Source organism: Lithobates pipiens, unplaced genomic scaffold, assembly GCF_037356315.1.
Source record: "Lithobates pipiens isolate NorthernLeopardFrog02 unplaced genomic scaffold, aLitPip1_a1.2 Scaffold_8, whole genome shotgun sequence".
NCBI lineage: Eukaryota > Metazoa > Chordata > Amphibia > Anura > Ranidae > Lithobates > Lithobates pipiens.
In genome coordinates, this window is record NW_027507903.1 from 82851483 (window position 1) to 82871517 (window position 20035).

The 20035-nt window shown below is 41.5% G+C and overlaps 1 protein-coding gene across 10 annotated transcripts in view; it reads left to right on the forward strand.

The window, feature by feature from the left end:
• Positions 1-20035, forward strand: part of TCF12 (transcription factor 12) — a 270092-nt gene that overhangs the window by 202089 nt on the left and 47968 nt on the right. The window contains exon 1 of one of the 10 annotated variants that reach the window (XM_077470141.1): positions 13302-13501. The exons of 8 other annotated variants lie outside the window; for them this stretch is intronic. In XM_077470141.1, the coding sequence (XP_077326267.1) occupies positions 13433-13501 (69 nt within the window). In that variant the 5' untranslated portion in view covers positions 13302-13432. Of the gene's footprint in view, positions 1-13301; positions 13502-20035 lie in introns of those variants that run through there. One more of the 10 variants, XM_077470142.1, reaches the window with a different exon arrangement.

Below are 20035 nucleotides of genomic sequence, written 5' to 3' on the forward strand. Positions count from 1 at the left end.
CATGTAGGCAGTAGCGTGAGCTTAGCTGAGAAAACCCATCCTCCCCTCCTGAAGCTGCCTAGGCAAGAAACCAGGAAGTAACTATAGAACAAATACGTTTCTATTTACTAATGCTAGCAGCATGAGGATTAAATATAATCAATGTTGATTGAGAGAGTGAATTTTTTCACTTTAATGTTTTTCTGTATAGTTTGTAATGATAAATGTACATGGGAGACCATATTTCCTCATTAGATATGTATGCTATGCTTCCTATGGATGTGCTTTACAGCTCCTTGTCACAAAGAAAATGTATGTGTAGCCAAAACTTTTTTTTTTTTTTTTTTGAGTTGATTAAAGGAGGAACTTTTCCCAACAGTTTACAGATGGCAAAAAAATAAACCAGCAGTGGTTTTAAAGCGTTTGTTAACCCAACCCCCAAAAAATTTGTACGGTTTCTTTAAAGCATGTTATACAGCACAGTGCTTGTACTGTGTAATTTGGGCACCTGATATACGTGGTCAGAGTACATGCCTCTGTCATCCGCAGCCTGCTCTCCTGTGTCTGTCTCCCTCTATCCTCCTCCTCCCCCTCCCCTCCCTGCCTGTCTGCTCCTCGATCCGCCTAACCTGCTCTAAAATAGAACAGCTTTTTTCTTCTATAGTTCCCGCTTACACTTTACTGCTGTTATAGCTGTGCTTTTTGGCTGCTAGCTGGGCTCTTTAGCGGTCAAGGAAAGGGTTAAAAGCACCCACAAAGCACCACTGCCAAAGCACTTTGCAGACACTTCAGCAGCGCTGCCCATTTATTTCAGTGGCAGGGTGGTTTAGGAGCGGTGTATACAGTGCTCCCACACCTCCCCATAGACGCTGCTTGCGGAACGTTTTTTTCGGTCTTGCACACCGCTCCAGTGTGAAAGCACTCAGGCTTTCACACTGGGCAGGCTTGTGAGGTGCTTTTCAGGTGCTAAAATGCCTGAAAAGCGCCTTCAGTGTGAAAGGGGGTCTAAGCTCCCCAGTGCATGTCATTTATAAAAATATGCAGTATAATAACTTCAGAGCGCGGTTTGGCGCTCATGTGACTGCCGGTCTCCTCTCCTCGTCTCGGCTGACGTCAGCGGGGATTTCCCAGCACCTACCCTGCAGCTGTCACATCACGAGAGGAGACCAGCGGGCAGTCAGCTGAGTGTCGAACAGCACTCTGAAGTAAGCTATTATACAGCATATTTTTATAAATGACACGCACTGGGGAGCTTAATGTTATATATCAGCGGGAACTATAGGAGAATTTTTTTTACCTTAACCAACACTTTAACTCTTATATACCCTATAAAAAAGACATACTTTGCTTTACATACACTTTAAATGTAACACTTTAAAGCTGAAGCTTAGTTATGGCAATTTTTACGTAGTTATATTGATCCTCATGGAAGCAGGTAGATCACTGTTGTAGTCACCCCCTACTGCAGTAATCTCCACTAGCTGATCTCTTTGCATGCAGCTGCCCTGCTGCTTATTGAACACGGGAGGTCACTTGCTCAGTACAGGCACCATCCATAGAACACTTTGCATCTCATTGAATGCAAAGTGTTCACAGATTGGATGAGGTGAAGGTCATTGTTCCAACTCATCGAATAAGGGTAAACTTTGCATTTAAAAACTGTAACGTCTTCTGAATGGTGCCCCCTGCTGAGTGAGCTACCTCGTGTGTTCAGTATGCAGCAGAACAGCTGCCCAGCGCAGGACCCAGAAGCTGGAGATTGGTATAGTAGCGGTTCCCACATCTCACAGACATTGCTCCAAGCTGGACCAATGTAACTATAAAAATTGCCAAACCTAAACTTCAGCTTTAGTGACCTCCAGAATATGTTCTATTCCAAGGGGCACCAAAAAAAAAAAAAAAAAAAAGATTTTCCTTAACATCTGCTAAAGCTCCTACCAACCACTTGGGTCAGCAAAACAGTCAACTAACACTTTAAGGTGTTCAGCAGTAGCACCTTCCAATTTCTATCATAGATTTTCTTTTAAGTTGCGGTAAACTGGTTGTTTTTTTTTTCCTTTTAGGACCTGCAAGGTAAAGACATAATGTGCTAGTATGCATTGCATACAAGCACATTATGTGAAATCCACCTGAAAACTAAGCCTTCCATCGATGCAATGTGATTTCCAGGTCCTGCTGCTCTGACTGACAGGCAGGAGCCGCAATGACGTCACTCCCACGCATGCGTGGGGGAGCCGTCATTCACGGCACACGTTTCTGAAGGAACGGCGCATGTTTAGGAGATCTTTACAGCACCTATAGGGGTAAGCCTTATTATAGGTACAAATTATGCCCAGGAGTTTTACTTCCTCTTTAACTGCATTCATCACCATCTGCTCAGTGTTTGTGGTATAGAGTATAGAAGGGTATTTTTTGATGCCTGTTTCCTGCTAGATTCCATTTACTTCCTGTCCTCGAGACACAACAGGCAATAAGAGGAAATCTCAGCGTTAGGAACAAGGTGATGGCTCTTACCTCTAATTTCCCATCACTTTCTATCCCAGTGACAATGGTTATTGGAAGGAGAAGGATGTAACTTTTGTATCCAAAATGAAAATGTACCTTTCCATACCTCTAAAGTCTTTCCAACCTGTAGGCCGCGTTTATGCCTTTAGCATTAAAATCGGGCAAACTTTTGTATTGCTGAGAATAAGGCTTTTACAGATCTTCATAAGCAGGAAATGAGACCTTTATGTTGTATTTTTAGTGTGATTTTATTAATGTTCTGTGCTCTTCTAGTTAATTATATTCTTAGACTGGAACATGGTGGCTAAACTCCTACTCTCTCCTGCATTGCTTTGTGGGTCTGGATAGACTATTTGTTTTGATTATACTGGAAGCATCAAGGCCTAGTAAATGGCAGTCTAGGATTATATGAATAATTTAGTCTTCCTGAGTGCTTGAGGTTTGCTGGTTGAGTTTAGTGGGGATGGAATTTAATACTCTTTAGTGACAGTAAGCTTACATGACAATTGATTTTTGTTGCAGTTCTGAAGAGTAATTCAGATAGAACTTGCCGTTTGGAAACGTTAACCCTTGTGTATTCACAATACAATTGTTGGCTTTGTGCTGCTTTTAGAAGAGTAATGCGTAGCAGGTATTAAAAAAAAACAAAAACAGTGCAGTTGTTTATTCATGTGCAAACATTTCCTACTGTTAACATTTGTATCTCTTTTAAATTCATAGTCTGGTGGGAAAGTTGAAATTGAAAGGTAGTTTATCTGCAGCAGATCATTTGTTATTAAAAGTATTAATTTATAAGCCATGGTTGATGCGATTTTGGATGTGTTCTAGAACGCATGAAGTAAAATAAGTTGATTTTCTATAGAGGCTGTTTACGTATATGCAGGGCGAATGCGATGAGATTTGCATGTTTGATATGGTGCGATTTTGAAGTTTAGACTTGAGTTTAAACATCAACTGGCACTGGATGGGCTCCGTGAAATCGCATTATAAAACAATGTTATTCAAAATGCATTGCATCAGTGCAAACCTATCCTTAAGCTCCATACACACACAGGCTGAATATTGGGAGACATTGGACGGTTTAAAAAAAAATGGCCGACCATCAGCCTATGTGTATGCCACCCTGTCCGACAGAAGCCGGAAAGCCAGCAGCTGACCGACTCCCGATCAGCACTCTCAGCCAATGGTGGATATCGCTGATCAGAGTGTTCTGGCGATGTATTTGTAGAAACTTCTAGCTGTGTGTATCTCTACAATTTCTTAAATACGTCAACCATTTTGGTCAAACCACTGGCCATTTAAACAGATATCTCTCCACCAGATCAAATTCAGTCAATACCAAACGTTGTTAAAGACCATGTAATCTCATTTAAAGACTTTTCTAGAGGTTTACAAAACTTTTGCCATTAAAGATCTAGAATGAGCTGTACATGGGGACACCACTTCTGTCCAAGTGGAAATTAGGTGCTGCCCCCTTATGTTAAATTTATTGCATGTCATTCAATACGGCCCACTAAAATGATGGCATTTGGCCAGTAAATGGCAAATTCCCAGTCAGTGGAGCTGGGCAGAAAGGGTAGATCAGTCAGTGTCTCACAGCTCCCTCAGTTCTATTAACACCATCACACCTGAAGATTTCAAGGAAAGCAGGAGCCAGCAGCACAGGGGCTATAGTGGTTTAAAATGTCCCTTGTGATTTTTTTTTTTTTTTTAACCACTTTCAGACCGGACCATTTTGCTGGTCAAAGGCCAGACCACTTTTTGCGATTCGGCACTGCGTCGCTTTAACTGACAATTGCGCCGTCGTGCGACGTGGCTCCCAAACAAAATTGACGTCCTTTTTTTCCCACAAATAGAGCTTTCTTTTGGTGGTATTTGATCACCCCTGCGGGTTTTATTTTTTGCGCTATAAACAAAAATAGAGCGACAATTTTTTCCCTCAGTTTAGGCCGATACGTATTCTTCTACATATTTTTGGTAAAAAAAAAATCGCAATTAGCGATTATTGATTGGTTTGCGCAAAAGTTATAGCGTTTACAAAATAGGGATAGTTTTATAGCATTTTTATTAATAATTTTTTATTATTTTTTTTTTACTAGTAATGGCAGCGATCAGCGATTTTTATTGTGACTGCGACATTGTGGGGGACCCATCGGACATTTTTGACACATTTTTGGGACCATTGTCATTTATACAGTAATCACTGCTATATAAATGCAGTGATTCCTGTGTAAATGACACTGGCAGTGAAGGGGTTAACCAGTGGGTGGCAGTGTAGGGGTTAAGTGTTCCTAGGGGTGTGTTACTAACTGTGGGGGGGTTGGGCTTTCATTTAGTGAACACTGATCTCTGCTCCAATCACATGGAGCAGAGATCAGCGTCACTAGTTGCTAGGCAGAATGGAGAAATGTTGTTTACAACGGCACTTCTCCATTCGGCCGCTCCGTGAGACGATCGCGGGGATGCCCGCGTCGATCGAGTCCGTGGGTCCCGCGACCGGACTCACGGGGGGTCCCGACCAGCGCGGGAGCACGCCGCCGGCAGCGCACTCTCGATGGCAGGGCGGCAAATTTAAAGGGATGTACATGTACGCCCATTTGCCTGCCCGTGCCATTCTGTCGACGTACATCGTCGTGCGCTGGTCGGCAACTGGTTAACTAAACTTAGGGATTATTATTTTGCTAAAGCTAACTGCCCGCTGTTAACTTTAGTAACCAGAAAGGCCTTTGGTGATCCCCACTCTGATTTATATTTTTATGACAGGCTTTGGGTCTGTCAATGGCATCCATTTGACATTAGTTTGAGATGCTTCTGAGATCGTTCACTATTCATTGACGGGTGCATTCAACCTGCATTTGACCTGCTTCCAGTGGGTTATGTATGCCCATAGGCGATTTGTATAGAAATGCAAAACCTGTCTAAAGCAAACAAACCTGCCAACACAGGCCCTTATGCCTGCCATAGATAGTTTGAATCTCTGCTGATTCAGCAGGAACTGGACGAGATTCGAACAGTGTGTGGGCAGGCTGAATGTACCAAGTTGATCGATCAGCCTAGGTGCAACCAGCCTGTGGCATTTTTACTTGTGATTACCAATAGTGGCTGGTAAAGCTTCTAGCAATAATCATGGCTTCCCCATCAACAATGGCAATGTGGTACAAGGGAATCCCTCATCAACACTGTCTGTTGTAGGAAAGGAATTTGCACCGTGTATGGCCTGCCTTAATTTGTTGGTTCACTTTGTCTAAGCCGTTCAAAATGCAGTTCCAATGTCTACAGATAGTACTCTTATGGGTCACTGAGGTAGTGTCCTTGGAGAGTAAAATAGTAGTTGGTTGGGCGTCATAAAGTGTAAAGATAAATGTGTGGCACATACAAATTCCTGAGGGAGGCAGGCAGACTACACCCATTGTAAAGAAGATAGTATTGGAACAATTTGGTACTGGACTTTATAGGCACTGAGATGCACAAAATTAAAGATAAAACATATTGTTTATTTCAAATTAAAAACCTCAAAACCTTCTATTTCACTGTAAAGAAGAGTTCGCCCCAGGAAGCCTTAAAGTGATTCTAAAGGCATAATGTTTTTTGTCCTGCAGTAAAGCATGCTGGTTATACTCGCTGTGAAACCTAAGGGGTTAACCTTCTGCATTGTGTAAAAAGGCTGTTTGAGCCTGTATGCACAGATCCTCCCCTTCTTGCACTGCTTCCAAACCATGTCTGGATAAGACACAGTAAATGGAGTCGGGCTGCACATGCTCAGTTTGGGGTGTATTGCTAGAGAGGTTTTTTTTTTGAGAGAGAGAGAGTACATGTGATCAGCACAGGGCCAATCAGCACTGTCCAGACAGAGGGTCTGGGGTCCTGCATCCTGATAGGACAGCCAGGCACTGATAGAAGCCTCAATACTGCTATATACTTCTGATGAGAGAAACTATTTAGCAGTTTATATTTACTAAAATGATTGCATTTCCATGTTCTGTGTACTGTGGAAGACTAGATGTAGTGAATGCAGGGTCCTGGGTTTAGTAACAAAAAACATGGAGGCTAATTGGTTTCTATGCAGAGCTGCACCAAATTTTGCACTCTCCAGTTTTAGTAAATCAACTCCATTTGGTAAATCTAAAGCAGATTGTACAATGTGTGCAGTAAGGTTACTCCTGGATATTTACTTTTGGAAGTGTGAAATGGAGTTCTGGTTTGCTAGAAGAGGAATGGGAACCCTTTTTTTTAATGTGATTCGATCTATTTTTCTGTGTTTTTTTTATATGAGCAGAATAATAAGGTGATGAAAAGTCATGATTTCATAAAGAATATATTTTGCTGGGAGTTACGCTCAATATTATTTCATTCCTAAATGCTACCTTGTGCACCGCCCACCCGGGACTGTAAGCAAGTTAAGAGTCTTCCATCTGTAATTAGACTTCAGATCCCCGTGCGTCAGACCATGTAATCTGTTTGTGTTCAGAGAAACACACAGTTTGTTTAGCCGCACAGTGTTGGGTTGTGAATGGAAACAATTCAGGTTAGGCAGTGCAGGTCAGTTCATTGCTACTTTTGCTGATGACATACTGTCTGAAAAAAAGTTTAAAAAGTCAACCCGCTTAGCTGATTTAATGTGTCAGGCTGGTCAAGAGATTAACCCCGACCTTATTGTGCAGGGCACAGGAAATTGCTCCTATTTCTTTGTAGGCAGCTTAAAATATTTGTTTTGTATTAAGAAATGTATAGAGAGGAAAATTATGAAAACATAAGTGCTTGAAGTTCATAGTCTTTCATGATGATTATATGTATGTGTGTGTATATGTGTGTGTGTGTATATATATATATACATATACATATACACACACACACACACACACACACACACACACACACACACACACACACACACACACACACACACACACACACACACACACACACACACACACACATACACACACACACACATACACACACACACACATACACACACACATACACACATACACACACATACACACACATACACACACATACACACACATACACACACACACACACACACACACACACACACACACACACACACATATACATACACACACACACACACACACATATACATATACATACACACACACACACACATTGTGAGAGAATAGATGTGTGTTTTTGTGCACATGTTAGCCATTATTTTAATGCTGTAAGTTTACACCTGCGCAGTGCATTGATGTGCGCCTTTTTTAATGTGTAGACGTGACAACAGACTTGCCAAAAGCAATAAAAAAGATTATGTATAGGTTTTGAAACATGCTTGAAAATTCTATATTTTCTTATGTAACGTAAAAATGAAACGACTTGGTTCTTATGAAAAATGAATCTGCAGTGCGATGATATATATGGATACTGAAACAAATGAGGTGGGTGGTGTTGAGGATGTGCATGTAGGATTGGTCTTTGTATCCAGTCAAGTTTTACCTTTCCCTATGTAACTTACATAGTGAAGATTATACACATACTCTGGAGCTCATTTTCATATTTTATCTGGTTTGCTTTTCATTATCCAGAAATGTACATTCCAAAAGAAAAGGGATCCCTTAACATATGTTGAGGTGGATCTCCAATTTTTTTCAGAAGAAAAAAAATACCCTCCAAATAAACTATAATATTACAGGGATTTTAGTAAACCTTCAGAATCGTGCCTTTCTCTGAAGAATTTGCTTTGACTGCTAATGGGGAGGTCTTTGTGCATGTGAGCTTCTGTAATATCAAAAAGAGCTTAATTTTAGCCATGAAGATCTTTGGGGCCTGGTCACACTGCTCTGGACAGCAGCAGTTTAGTGTGCGGCAGTTGTCTGTTCCGGTGTTCTGCCGAGAACTGTCCCCCCATCGGATAATGCCACCCCGTACTGCGCAGGCGCAGCGTTTGCGCAGTACAGAGGACAAGGAGACACCAAAAGTCTCCAAAGATGAACAGCGCCTGTGCACTTAATAGTACCTTGTGCCCTGAGTCCAGGTTCAAGCCCCCCCCCCCCCCCCCCAGGCAAGTGGACATACGGTAGATGTTAAACAGCACTTAGTAAGAGGGCCCCTTGCAGGCTCGTTTGGCTCTCCACGCTTCGGGCACGGCCTCGCTTCACTCAGAAATGTTTTATTCTAACTCTGTCCACTTGGATGGTGGGGCTTGAGCCTGAAATCAGTGCGCAGGTGCCGTTCATCTTCGGAGACCTTCGGGGTCTCCTTGTCTCCCGTAGTGTGCAAGCGCAGTACAGGGCGGACACTATCCGACAAGGGACAGTATTCGACAAGACACCAGCTGCAGTGACCTGGCGTTTCAGCACATCACCCCCCCCTTTTTTTTTGAGTCGACCTTGTTTGACGTGTACAAAGTGACACTTTCTACACGTCACTGTATAGCTGAGCAGTGTGCATACTGCAATCCTGTCCTGTGTGCTGCAGTAAAATTTAGCATGTCCGCACGACTGGGGTGTGTTTCAATGTGAATAGGACAGAGGAAACTATTTTTCTTTTTCGTACATTACGGGACACAGAGCCACAGTATTTACTGATGGGGACCTCTGTGTCCCGTGATGTACTCAAAGAAAAGGATTTTACAGGTAAGCTGTTATAAAAATCCTATTCTTTGTGTGTGTCATAGCGATGATTGATGTACTTCCAATGCTGATCACTGCATTATATGTGAACTGGCCCTTAGAAATGATATTAACAATGAAACTCTTATTGCAGAACATACCTCTAATTTTGCTTCTAGCTCTGTGTAGTCCTCTGGGAAAAGCAGTGTCACTCCCACAAATAAGCATTTTGGATTTCTGGGTTGGATAGATCGCCCCAATTTATCATATTCCATCAAACCAAAGATTGTGCTTGCCATTATCTTGAAAATCCTTGCTGCGCATTGTATTGTGTTAAATAGGAGGGAGCACCGTGAACATGCACAAATTAAAAATGTAAACTGTTAAAGAGTAACTCCACTTTCTTGGGGAAAAAAGTAGCAAATCATAAAAAAAATGTATACTTCTATATCATATACAATTGTGACACAAGTCGTCTTGTAATTGAATGCTATTAAAAATTATCTTTCCTTTTCATTCTGCAGCTCTGCAGATTTCTGTAAATTGCAGTATGGCCACTTGGAGGTGTTCTGTACACAGATGATGTGCAGAACGCCCCCAAATGTCATTTCCTGCTTGTATGATTGGCTCACTGATTTTCCCAGAAGTCTGCACTAAGATATGTCAGATTTTTGCCATCCCCTGCACCAAAAATAAAAATTTTGGTGAGATCATGTCTAAAGGGATGCAGACCCTGTCACTTTCTTATTTAGAGCCCTACAGGTGCTGCAGCTGATTGATACTAATAATCCACTCCCATTATATTCAGTTTACACTTGAACACAGATAAACGGACAGCTATTTCTTAAGGATAGCAAAAGATAGGAATCTGCAACAACGTTTTTTAAAATCCTTGCAATGTACATAGATCACCCAGAGGGGAATTTTTTTTCTCATCAAAAGTAGAGTTGCTCTTTAAAGAACTGTTCAAGTAAATATGCCCAATAAAAATATTGTTTGGAAGTTGTAGTAGTAGTTGACCACTTTTTGCTCGTCATTCATCAGACTGTAAGACCAGCTTGACATCTGTCCATGTCCACTTCCGTCCATTTTTAGCTTTTAGTATTTTTAAAGAGGAGCTCCATTCTGGAAAAAAATAAGACCGCAACTAAAAATACTACAGCTGCTGACTTTTAATAAAAGGATGCTTACATGTCCCGGGATTTCGGCACCCTGAGCTGATTCACCAATCGTCTTCGGGTGCAAGCATCGGCAGTTTAAGTAAGAGAAACTGGCACAGTCGGTTTCCTATTGCGCATGCGCGAGTTACGCTGCGCTTTCTGAATGCTCCCACTATCTTCTGGTGCCAGCGTGCACCCCAGAAGTCGGCGGGGGGGGGGTGGGGTTGGAGAGGGGCGGGAAATGCATGTAGATCAGCGATTTTACCCGCAAGTGGGAGCAGGTACCTGTCTGTCAAAACCAGGCATTTACACAGCTTATATAATGTAGCACTTAGATTAGCTGAAATACTTTATTTGGCCTTGTATACAAACCATTGCTTACCTGTACCTGCCTGTAATGTGAATTCACTTACAGAATTCAGATCCTTGGATATTTACTATCCTGCACCACTGTGTGATAAGACCAGAGGAATCTCCACACCCACGTATCCAGTTTTCAAAAAGATTTTACTTTTCTGCAGTCAGAAAGAGTTAACAATAAAAATCTCTTTGTAAGTTGCCCAGTGCATTGGGCTATTTTTCATAACAGCACCCTTGTGCAATTAGCTAATGCACTACAACACATAGAGAAAAAACGTCTATGCTTTCTGCTGTATTGAAAAAATGCTACAGGTACATTAAAATCCATGTAGTGGTGCATTAGTGGCCTGCTTTAAAATGAATGGGCTACCTCACCACAGTGCTTTTTAAACAGCATCTCAATGCCCTTCTGTTGCATTCCTGTGCTACACAGTACCCTAGCACATGGTGTGCTTTATGGTGCAAAAGAAAATACCCTGTTTATTTCTTGTTATTATTTATATATAATGTATAATATATGTGTGTATGTATGTGTGCGTATACATTGTGTGTGTATATATTGCTTACCTTCTCCCGGGCTGATAATGCACTGTTTTGATCACCCACAATTCTGTATATATAAATAGTTCATTTCTAAAGGTGTTGCTTCACTTCCTTTTTGAGGGCAGCTACGCTCACCTTAAATGATCTCAAGGCATACATACTACATCCATCACCCTCTGTAAGTACCCAGTGAAAGCGTCAAAGCAAAGGGCTAACACACACAGCATTTGCTGCGCCCCCCAATACAAAGTTTAACTGCTTGCTTTTTCTAGGGGAATGTAAGACCACTTTCTTACCTGATCCACTGCTTCCTAGCAATCACCACTTCCCCGTGCTCTGGTGGTTGAGTGGCCCTTTGCATCATCACATCCAATGCAGGGCCATGGACCCTGCATCAGTCTTGATGACTTCAGGGCCTAGATCAAATGGAGAATGGGGTAAAAAATGACTGCCGAACCAGTTTAGTAGCAGCATGGAGGTTTGGTTAAGTTAATAATCTATTCCATGCATGCTAGTCTTAAATTAACAGTTAACCCTTGCAGTTTAGACATAGCTCCACTACAAGTGATAATTTTAAAGTTTTGGGCTTTATAGAAGATTAGCCACTAGCTGACCAGCCACCGTCATTATACTTCAATCTGTCTGTTTACATTGATAGATCCCTGTTCTGATGGGAGGATAGGCGGATCTGCTGTTCCTAGTGATTAGGAACAGCGATATGTCTCCTCCTTCAGTCAGTATATTCCCCCCACAGTTAGAAACACCCCTTTGATGATCCCTGCTGAGCAAGTGGATCATCACGGATTTGTCCCGTGTGAAAGGGGCCTTAGAGCTTTGGAGAAAGATAAGTAAACACTGCAGATATATGTGCTTTGCTCAGATTCCATGACTGGGGTTTACAACCACACATTTAAGGTGTGTCTCATCCGATTCATTTTAGTTACTGTATTTATTGGCGTATAACACACACTTTTTAAAATCAGTGGGAAATCGTGGGTGCGTGTTATACACCGATATCTGCTGTCTCTGAGGGAAGAGGGGTGAGCGCCGCTGAATTACAGCGATCGCCTGTGTACCTGGCGCTTCATCACTCACATTGGGCCACTGTTCTGTTTATCATATGAGTAGGGTCAGGAGGCATGGCTGTGAGTGACGGGTGGTACACAGGAGGTCGTGGCTCTGTGTAATTCAGTGGCGCTAGCTCCTCCTCTTCCCTCGGAGATGGCAGGGATAATCCAACACTGGCAAGGCTGCAATGATGGGGAAAGGCGAGGCTGCAGATGGGCACTGAACAGGCTACATTGTTGGTCAATTTAATGGCTGCAGATGGGCACTGAGCAGGGTGCATTGATGAGCTGTGACCTTCATTTTGCTTCAAAGTTCTTTATTTAAAATCTAAGTTTTTTTTTTTCCTTAAACTTCCCTCCTAAAATGAAGGAGCGTGTTATACGCTGATAAATACAGTAAGGTGCTCCATGCAGTATACTGCATTGTACTATGAAAGGGCCCATCGAATCCCCTCCACAATGAAATGAAGGCATGCAGGGTGGGATTTATTCATTCATACGTTTCTGCTTTGTATTGAGTCATTTCATTCAAACATTGATGAAAATAAACATTCTTGTTTGTTCTGGACTGTTTAGCTTGTGCAGTTATTGAAAAAAAAATCTTCCTGTAAAATAATTTCAGGTCTTGTACCTCTTTTTGTGATTTGTGTGTGTTGTATAAGATGTTTGGGAGGGCGGCTCCCCATATCATACAGGACACATGAAATCTGTTGCTGCCAATAATCATATGAGTGTTTGGTTGTGGAAGGGCTGGTGGCTCGGTCAGACTCTAGCAGATGGTTGTGTTGCAGTTCTAGAACATGCTACATCCCAGCTGCCACAAGTGCTAAAATTTAATTAAAAAGAGAGAGATTAACAAGGCAGTGATTTAGCCATCTACATGCCCGTAGTCACTACTATTTGTGCACACACTATAGCCCGGCCTAGCCCTCTCTATACTAAAGTCAAAAGAACTTTGACATTGTGAAACGTATTCATTCTAAAGGAAAGCTTTCCTGGAAGCATTACCACCGCACAAGTGTGGGTGTGAGCAAGGCTGAAAGAGATTACTGTATGTTACCCTCCCTCTTTTTCTGTGTGGGATGGTTTAGCCCTGCTTTGCATAAGTTTCTTCTGAGTAGATCCATGTGTCGTCTGTGTAAGCGTAGTACTGGTGGAATTACGGTTTGATCGGGTGGATGTATTCCTGGGATTGAAGAAGTGCACTTTAACTGCTACATAGAACCTCTTTTGTAACAACATGTATTGTGCGTACCCTGTGCCTGGAGTGGGCAGTAATTCTTTAATGTACTATTATAATGGCAAAACGGTAAGATGACTTTTTTTTTTCTCTGTGTGTTTTTGTTCAATGCATCCTGCTAAGCTCAGTTCTGAAATCTTTTAGCTCATTTTCTTTCCGACATAAGTACAGTTTTTATATTTGTTATGTAACGTTTGATGCTTTCGGGATGGGTTGTGTAGAAAGTGAGTTAGTGAATGGTTTTGTTCTGCTTGTAGTGTTGTTAATTGACATTTTATTGGCTTTTCAATACTATGTCAATTAAAACGTAACTACTTGGTGTTATACGTGATAAAATGTGTTTAGGATACTTTGTATTTAATAGTTTGTAGAAGAGGAAAAGGAATGGTGCTTCTGATTGTGGGGGGGGAAGAGTAAGCGAATTTCTGGGAATGATTAAGAAAACAGCGCTTTCTAGCCAGTAAGATTCCTGTTTCCTGTTTAGACTTTGAGGTTCAGCGGCAGGGTTGTAATGTTATTCCATCTGCTTCCAATCAAATCACTATTAATACCATCCAGGCAGTGCTCAGATCACGGACTTACAATGTATTGCACTGATTTTTTTACTTGCTTCCCCTCTGTGTGATTTATGTCTCTTGTGATCTTTTATACTGGGACACTTTCTTCTTTTGCTTTTATCCAGATAAAACTTTTTTTGACTTTGGTGTTTTGCAATATATTGAGCATTTCTGATAAGGTGCTGACCAAAGAGTGACCATACACGGCCCAATCATTGCAATCGCTGCTTGCAGTTAGGAAGTCGTTTGTGATGATCTGGCAGATAGTGTCTCTTATCAGTGCAGAAAGGCATAGTTACTTCTCTTTTCGGAGGAGAAAAGGGGAACCCGACTATTATTGCTTGTGTACGGGTAACACACATGCTGCCGAGATCACTGCAGATCTCAGAACATGTCTTGAGAACCATCGTTCTCGGTGAAAAATCTGTGTATCTACGGGCAACAGAGAACTCGTGTGAGATCACTGGATGTTCCAATATTCAAGCTTTATGTAATTACATACAAATCTTGAATTTCATGTTATTTGAACATACTTACCCACATTTAAAAAAGAGGGGGAAAAAAACGATTGAATTAGTTGTGGAGATATTGTTCAAGAAATATGACTAATTGAGAAGTTTAAAATATGCTCTTTTCTTTGTTCTGATGGTAGGAGTTAAGAAAGAGGGGGGGGGGGGGGGGGTGCTTTGATCTCATTAAGTATTTCCAGGCTTCTAAGGGGGCTCCTACCATAGCGAGATTCCTGGCCTGGAAATGTGTAGCATGTGTCTGGCATAGGTCACAACCAGCTTGTAAACAAATGGTAGATTTAGTCCACCTGGTAAACAAATTATATAATGTATCTATAGGATTATCTATAGAATTTACCAAAAAGGTACTGTTTATATCGATTTGAACATGTATTTAATATAAAAAATGCATCGGTTCAAATTATAAAATATTTATATTGCAGCGTTTAGGCCCAAACAGTAAATGCATTTTGGCAGGTTTAGCTATAAGGGCTAGGAAAGATTTTAAGTTGGTTTGTTTATATGTATATATGTGTATGTATATGTATATATATATATTATTGTGTGTGTGTGTGTGTATATATATATATATATATATATATATATATATATATATATATATATATATATATATATATATATATATATAGTGTGTGTGTGTGTATATATATGTGTGTGTGTGTATATATATTTATATATATATATATATATATATATATATATATTTATATATATCTATATGTGTGTGTGTTTGTATGCATAGACATATATTGTTAAGGCAAATCTTGTTTTATTTTTAGATGTTTTCTCTGCTAGAGGTTTATGCGGTGATGCAGCAAAGGGAACCGAAAGTGTTTATTTGTTAAACTTTTTCTTTGGCTAAGTTTTCATTTGTATTGAGAAGTGCCTAGCCAGTGGCTGGCTCAGTTATTTAATGTTTTTCTGCTATTTAATCTTAGTATATTGAGGCTAAAATGTATCAGAAAAAGAATGTGTATCGCAGACATTTTTACCCAGTTTGTACTGGTTAGAAGTTCTTTGATGTTGTGTATGGGGTTCTTTGTAACAGAACTGTATATAGCAGATTGGGGGGTTTCATCCAAGTAAATCATAGTGTGTTCTTACACCACCTAGGATAGGAGTGAGCAAACGTGACAGCAGCCCTGCTAGAGGCAGAAGGATGTTTGTACAGTAAATACTTGTGTTAATCTGGGCATTTTGTCTACTTTTAGGTCCTGCAGGCATTGTAGAATGGGCATTTCCCAAGGATAGCAACCCCCACATGCACTGCCCTATTTCCACTCCAGACACACAATACCCCAGGACTGTGAAAGAACAGGATTTTCTTTTTCAGTCTGCGGCACTAATCTGCAAGTCTATTATTAGCAATATTGGTTTAATGTTTGTGTCCTTTAATTCATTAACACTTGGATTATATCAAACATTTTGCAACAAATTACATGTTTTTTTTTAAACATTACTAAGTGTATGGGACACATTTTCCATTTTAGTACCATATAAATCCATTTGTTTTAGGTCTAAGAGCACTAATCTATGTCCATTGTGAGGCATTAGTGTAATCCCGCATTACCCACTTTTATATCGATATAAAAATAAATGTATTTTTTGTTTAGAGATTACCATCATTGATTTATATTTCATAATATAAAAACTTATTTTGGTAAGTTTTTTTCCTTTTCACAGAACTTTAACCCCCCCCCCCCAACTACCCAACTCTCAACATACACAGACGGAGTGCCTCTTACTTGACTTTCAGTAAAAATTTGATAAAGTATGACTGCTATAATATGTGCTCTCTGGGTTGTGGCTTAGGCCTCATGCACACAGGACATTTTGCTAATTTTCCTAGACTCTTCTCCTGGCAGCAGAGTTTTGGCAGAAAAAGCGATTGATGCTTGTAAACGCATGTAACGCGTTTAAGCGCATCAAGCACTTGGGTGTTAATTCATTCCATTGGACACAATAATAATTTATGCTGGCAATTGAAATGAATTAACACTCAAGCGCTAAACACGCTTAGCCTCAATGCACATTTACTCTTCTGCTCCTGGACGCACTGGCAGTGGGTTTTTATTTTCTGCCTCTAAACTCCCCAAAATGCCTGTATGCATGGACACATAGGCTAATATGCATTTAGAGACAGAAAAAAAAAGCCAGATGCCCCTAAAAGCCAAGTTAAAAATATGGTTGTCAAATTTCTTTCAAATATATTAAACAGGAAAAACTATCTAAGTATTTTTGACATGACAAATGTGCAAAGTTCTAAAGCAGATTGCGAAGTGTGTGCCCCTGCATACGTAATGGGACAGGCAGAAGAGTTTCAAAGGTCCTGTATTTTTACCATAACACCTTAGTGTCTTCCAGCCCATAGGGACAGGTTGTAGAGAGCCAACATACTTTGGCCTTCAACCTAAGGCAGACCATAGCCAGTGCAAATTTCATTACTGCAACCACAGGTTACAGGAAAGACATTCGCACAATTCCCCCATTAGCACAAACCACTCTGACAGGCAATCCCTCCTGATAAGCAATTGTATGCCTCACCCTCTGGGAGAAGACGGTGATTATTGCTAGCAGCTATAGCAGCCCCTACTGATAATCGGATGTGAATCCGGCAGGCTGGCTGTACCCAAATTGCATTGCTCGATCAACTTGGTACATTCAGCCTGCCCACATACAGTTTGAATATCAGTTGGTTCCTGCCAAAGCGGCCGAGATTCGAACCAGCTATGGCTGGCTGCTTGGCAGGTAATCCATGAGATACCAGGAAATTAGTGGTCTGAGTATACAAAGGTGGGGAAATTGACTGTGAGCTCTTGAGTGAGGCACATGGGCACAAAACTGCATCCCTGGTGTTTCATTCTTTCTGCACTTGATTTAAAGTGGAATTATGGTCTTATTCTAACTATTATTAAAGTGCCTACCACCATCCTTCTAACACCTATACTAACTACCCTGTAGAAGAAAGTTCTGTATACCTACCTATTCTCAGGCCACTCCAGTCCTGTCAGCTAGCAGCAGCTTCAGGGCAGAGGAGGGAGCACTGACAACAGATAGCCCATAGTAACCTATACAGCAATGGTCATCAGCCTGGTCCTCAGGGCCCGCTAACAGGCCAGGTTTGCAAGATAACTGAAATGCATCACAGGTGATATCATTTGCTGCTCAGTAATTGCAGTATTCTAGTCTGTATCTCCCCAAGGTAATACATAAAACCTGGCCTGTTAGTGAGCCCTGAGGACAGGGATGATGACCACTGCTCTAGAGGACATCACCGCCCAAGCATTCCAGCCATTGTCAAAGCACCTTCTCCTTTCCCCTGTAGCTGGCACGGGAGATCACATGACTAGACAGGAGCGGCCTGAGAATAGGTAAGTATGTACATCTTTCTTCCACAGGGTAGTTAGGCTGCTTTCACACTGGGGCGGTATTCAGGCGTTACAGCGCTAAAAATAGCGCCTGTGTAACGCCTGAAAAAAACCGGCCCCTTTAACTCCAGTGTGAAAGCCGGAGGGCTTTCACACTGGAGCGATGCGCTGGCAGGACGGTGAAAAAAGTCCCGCTAGCCGCATCTTTGCAGCGGTGAAGGAGCGGTGTATTCACCGCTCCTAAACCGCGGCAATACCGCCGGCAAAGCGCCGCTGCAGCGGCGCTTTGCGGGCGGGTTTAACCCCTTTTCGGCCGCTAGCGGGGGTTAAAACCACCCCGCTAGTGCCCGCACACCGCCGCTAAAACGACGGTAAAGCGCCGCTAAAAATAGCGGCACTTTACCGCCGACGCCGCTCCCGCTGCAGTGTGAAAGCAGCCTTAGTATGGGGGAGGGAACAGTATTAAGATACGTGTAAGCTCAGAATTCTACTTTATATTTTTTGATTGTGTAAGTTAGGACTTTTTGTACTGGTCAAATGTTAAGAATAGTTGAAGTGCATCCCATGCAGACTGATTGACAGGCAGGACAATAGCACTGCCTTTGTCATCCAATCAAATATTTCGTTATGGAAGGAACAGGGTGATATATTTCAATGTATGTTACAATTTGCTTGAAATTATAACCAGTTTTAGGTCTTGTTCACACCAGGAATTGAGCAGGAATGCTTTCATTTGAATGGGCTGATATCGCACCAAAAGTAGTGCATGCGCTACTTTTAAAAAACACTGCAAGCATATTGCATTTTCTATCTGCATTTGGGATGTCATTAACTTTACACTGACACCCGCTGCAGATCAGAGACATTCTTTTTGTGAATGTGGTGCAGGAAATGCTCACAGAACGCTGGTTTTCCACACCTCATTCCTGTGTGACCTGCTACTTATTTGTTGATTGTGGTTCATAAAATATCCAGGAATTTGGTTCCTAACTTCATGGTAAACACTTCTTGTAAGTTAAAGTGTTGTAACCCTCAGACATGAACTATGAAGAAAATCACATCCTTCTATACTGTGTACTTGTCTCTCTACAAAGCTCTGAGTGTCATCTCTCTCTGCTGCCTGGTTCCTCTGTTATCAGCATGTCTCTGGAAGCTTTTCTGGACACCAAGAGGTAAAATAATGATGGAAAGAGCTGCAGCACTGAGCCTGTGACTGTTATCCACAGCTGTGCTTGTCCTCTGTACTGTGTGTCCCTTCCCTCCAATCAGGCCTCAGAGCTGTCAGCTGTGTGAAGACTTTAGATCCATACCCCCTACTGATACAACTAAAGAGAAATAAATCCTTTCCTGTTTGTTTTCAGATTGATCTACAGAAGTGGCTGCAGAGACACAGCTGCAGCTTATGTAGGGGGATTTGTTTCATCTCTGTGTCTCACCTGAGGCCAGTCACTTCACTGGGTACATGTGAGGGTTTACATCCACTTTAAGACTTGGTTCATATCCATACAGCGAGCTTTAAGTGCATTGTATTTTAGGGTGTCACCATTGAACTCCATATAACTTGCCTTTTGATGAAAGATGCAGCCCCTAAAATACACAGATTTGAATGGGGCTTAAAGCATACTGTAAGTGCACTTTGTGCAACATGGTGCCCTGCAGTTATCAGGTGATATGTTGTCAGTGGGTCCCTTTTTAGGCTGGATTCACACCTATACAGTTTTAGTGCTTTTTGCAGATTTGCACTAGAGTCCATTTAACATGGTTTCCTATTGAACACGTTCTGTAGTGCAAATCTGCAAAATGCAAAAAGAACTAAAATTGCATAGGTGTGAATCCAGCCTCAATGGAATCCCTTCTGATTTGCTAGCTTGTATGAGTTCTGTTTTCTAATATTACAGGACTTCTTGGAATACAGATTAGAAATGGGGTCAAGCTGGCTCCTAGTGATTGACCACCCTGAGCCAAACCCCTTCCTTCTCTCTCTGCCCTGTTCTTGCTGGGCTGATGGATGGAAATGCTGGGCCTGGTTGTGCACTCAGATGAAAAAAAAACATTTTTAAGTGCAAAATATTTACACATTTATGCTTACTCTTCCGCTGTCCATTGACTTGACTAATGCTAGGCTGCATTTTTTACAAAAGCTTATAC